This window comes from Macadamia integrifolia, chromosome 9, assembly GCF_013358625.1.
Source record: "Macadamia integrifolia cultivar HAES 741 chromosome 9, SCU_Mint_v3, whole genome shotgun sequence".
Taxonomy (NCBI): Eukaryota; Viridiplantae; Streptophyta; class Magnoliopsida; order Proteales; family Proteaceae; genus Macadamia; species Macadamia integrifolia.
Window position 1 is genome coordinate 34,768,287 of NC_056565.1, and position 4,179 is coordinate 34,772,465.

The 4,179-nt window shown below is 39.1% G+C and overlaps 1 protein-coding gene across 1 annotated transcript; it reads right to left on the minus strand.

The window, feature by feature from the left end:
* Window positions 1-1,281: 1,281 nt before the first annotated feature.
* Window positions 1,282-3,466, minus strand: LOC122088387 (ethylene-responsive transcription factor RAP2-4-like). The gene has a single exon (XM_042657649.1). It carries the CDS (start codon window positions 2,873-2,875, stop codon window positions 1,700-1,702), a length of 1,176 nt encoding a protein of 391 aa, XP_042513583.1. The 5' UTR covers window positions 2,876-3,466; the 3' UTR covers window positions 1,282-1,699.
* Window positions 3,467-4,179: the final 713 nt, after the last annotated feature.

Here is a 4,179-nt window from a genome sequence, read left to right on the forward strand (position 1 = left end):
TAATTGTTACATTTAACCCCCATTTAATTAAGATAAAGATTGAATTATTATTGTCTTCCCTAGTATGAGTCGTATGATCATAGTTCGAAGCATCAATGTCATACTTATAATCAATGGGGTTGATAGCCTAATGGTGAAAATGCTCTCAACTCATCATAGCTGATGATTGTGAGTTTGAGTCTTAACATGTCCAGTATTGTTCATTGATCATGCGAAAGCACTGCTTGCCGTACAATATCTGATACTCATCGATATTTTCAGAGATTTACATCTGACTATATACCGCGCAATATGTATCAATATCAACGAGCGCATCAATGATTTCTGAAATTTAATTCTGCCCACATATGGCCCAACCGGTATCAATATCATGATACACGTCTGGCTATACACGGCCCTGTATGTATCAATATCAATGAAGTCATCAATATTTTCAGAGATTTACTTCTATCCATATACGGCCCAATCAGTGTCAAAATATCAACAGAGAGACTGATACCTATAGCCATAACAACCATGAGTATGGCTATAGGATGATATGAACTCCAATTACTATTTGCTTTTTATTTGCAGATAGTATCTATCATCCATGCATGCCATGAAAGGGAATTTACATGCCTGAAAATTTCAAAAGCAATGACTATGAAAGGGAATCTCATGCCTGCAACTTGCAAAAGTGAAAGTGAGAGAGAGAGAGAGAGAGAGAGAGAGAGAGAGAGAGTGGATATTACCATTCCTTCAAAATCAAAACTTTGACCCTCTTGGCTATGGCGTGCAGTGTACTCTGGTGGGCAGGCACGCTTATTTTCAATAAGAATTCAACTAAATAGTCCAAACAAAATCATTCCATCAAAATAATAACTGCCACACCCCCAAAGCAAAAAATATATTTTCCTTCTCTAAGAGTCAAGATTCAGACCTCCCTGTGCGGCTGTGCTATCTGCTAACTGCCAAGCCTATGGTCCCAAAAGTTGTTTGTGCTTTTTATGGGTAAGGTTCATTGTATTTGTTCAAAGACTAATTAGATTCTCAAAATTTCTGTGGTGTTCACATGCCAGCTCTGTTACCATCGATGGGAAATTTATTCACACACCACATAAACAACTCCATGTCCTACTACTCTGGGCCATCATCTTCAATTCCTCATTCCTAACCATCTAATTCTTATCAAGATTTCATTTTTCCCATCAAGAATCAGAGCTTAACTAGTTAAGACCAGCATCACTGAAGAGCAAGACTCATATCACCACCACCTCCACATGCTTTGCAGAGATTACACCATAACACACAAAAGGAAACAATCTTATACTCAAGAAGACGAGTAATTACACCCTTACAGAGTTCAGAATTACATACATATTACAAATTAGAGCAAAAGGGAAAGATTAGACGATTACATAATAGTAACTACAACCTGGTCAAGCAAGAAAAAACTAGCAGACCAGATGGAGAAATGAGACATATTAACATGACCTCATTAAGACCCTCTACTACCTTGACTGACTCTAACCTTAACAGACTCTCCAAGCTATAGCTCTGCAAATCTCAAAAATTCATCGCAGTAGCAACCGGAGATTACCAATTTTTATACTTATAAACCATTAACAGAAAACGGTTACTACTGAGAAAGAACCCACCTAACTGAGCTAAGAAACAAGATCCCAAATAAAAAGAAGGGACGATGCAAATACAATAAAATTCAAGACAGGATAGCTTCCCAATCGATCTCCAACGATGGGAACTTCGCCAATAAGAACTTCTCCGACTCATCCCATGGAGGCTCGTTGAAATCAGGGAACTTGATAACAGATTCAGGCGAATAACCTGCAGACTCATCGCTTTCTGTTGATGATGGCGATGATGCGTCCTCCACCTTACAATCCTTTGCTCCCCGAAAATCCACTTTGCCCTCTGATGAATTATCCAAACCAATAATCGGCTGAGGCACGGTTGGCACCGTCGAACTCGCTTGAGACTGCGATTGCCCATCGTTCGCTTTCTTATCAGAAGAAGATGCAGACTTCCCTGCTTTCCCCTGTTTCTGCAAATTAGCCAGGCTCTGACAAATGGCCTGAAGCTTCGCATCCACTGAGGAATGCAAGGGATCATAATCACCAAACTCCCCTCCGACATTAATTTGATGCCGAAGATTGGGGAAGTTCAGTCTTGCAAACTCTCCTCTGAGCTTGTAAGCGGCCTTATCGTAGGCCAAAGCCGCCTCCTCAGCGGTGTCGAAAGTGCCAAGCCAAAGCCGAGTACGGTTCTTCGGTAGTCGGATCTCTGCAACCCATTTCCCCCAATGCCGCTGTCTCACCCCTCTGTAGAGCTTCGTGGGTTTTGGTGGTGAACCCACTAGCTTCATCGGGATTGCTTTCGGACTGAGGAAATTCAGGGTATGTTGTTGATGTTGCTGCTGCTGCCGCCATTGCCTTAGCTTCTGATTGTGCATGGAAGCTGCGGCCATGGCAGCCATGTGTTGCTGTTGTTGTTGGAGCTGGATCTGGGCTTGAATCTGCTGAACCTGCGTAGGGTTGAGGTAATTAAGCCCTATGGAAGAACCTGATTGCTCGAGACCATATTGGCCTTGGATCGAGATCCCTGGAGAAAACATTTGGGTCGTCGATGTCGAGCAAGAATCAGGGTAAAGCTGGGGTTGAGAAGAGAAAGAGCAGAAGGGGTAATAAGAAGAAGAAGACGGTGATGATGAAGAAGAAGAAGGAGATGGTGTGGTTGTTGAAGAGGAAGAAGGGGTTACAGAGGAGGTTGATGAATCACTTTTGATATAAGGTTCCAGTGCCTTCATAAGCTCCTCTCTAAAAGGATCTGTCAATACAGAAGCAGAACTACTAGTGTAAATATCAATAGCTGCAGCCATGACTTCTGAATCAAGCAACTAAAAAGAGAAAAAAAACTGCGACTCAAAAAAACCAGAAACCGCAGAATCCGTGAAAACAAAAACCCACCTGTTTCTTACCAAAATCAAAGAACAGGTAATGGTTTCAAAGAAAAACAAAGAGAAAATCCGGGAAAAAAAAAAAGAGTTTTCTTTCTACAAGTGAATTTCTAGACCTAGAACCATCAACTTGAGGGACAGAAAAACAACCCTCTTAGTCGAGCAAATTTTACAGAAAATTAAAAGATAAAAACCTAACAAAAGCTTTGCAAAAAAAGAAAACTGAATCTCTATTCTGAATCACCCGGCTTCCGAAAAAACTCGTCCAAGTTTGCTTTTTTTTCCTGTTTCAAAATCCAAAAAAACAAACCTAAAAACCAAATCTTTGAAAGACAGATGATGACAGAAAGGGATACAGAGAAGCGGGAATCAGAGGGGGGATGAAAAAGAAGAAGAAGATCAACCAGTGAGCGCCTTGAAGAAATCACAGAAAAAAATGTATAACACTCTTTTTTTTTTTTTTCCTTTCCTTTGAATCTCTCTCTACAATTTGATTTACTTACAAAACTCTCGTCACTCTCCCTTTATATAACCGCCTTGGCCTTTACTCTCTCTCTCTCTCCCTCTCTCTAACCTCACTTCTTTGTTAAATTACGATTTCTCTCTCCTATTGTTAATTCTATTTTAATGACATCAGAGTTCCCAAACGAATAAGCACTGCCCAATAACATACCGACACGTAGAGAAACAGTGAGGTTTACGGACACCTGTCCATTTTGAACCGGCAGATGTCCTTACACTTGTACGTGGCACTCTGTTATTTGTTGGAAACTTGGAATATGCATTTTTTTTCTTGTTGACTATATGTGTTCACACCTATACATAGATTTTATAAAATTATATTAGAAGTACTATTTTCCTGTCCTACCATAGGTGATAGCACGCTTGGCTCTGCAAAATGCAGGAAAAAAAAGAGAAAAAGTGAAGTTAAAAAACAGAAATGTTTAAGTGAGTCACGTTTGGTAACGTTCTAGAAAAACGTTTGCTGTATTTATAATGTGTTTCAATTTTTTATTTTTTTAATAAAAATTTAAAAAATAAACGATAAAAACAAAACTTGACGGAATGACAAAAAATAGTTCTTTTGTTTTGATTTTGTTTAAAAAAAAAATTAATATTTTGATATAAAAATTAAAATTTTTATTTCTAACACAAAACGTCATTTCTAAAACAAAAACGTTAACAAATTCAACCTGGGTCAATGACACAGTAGGTTAGTTCCAAGT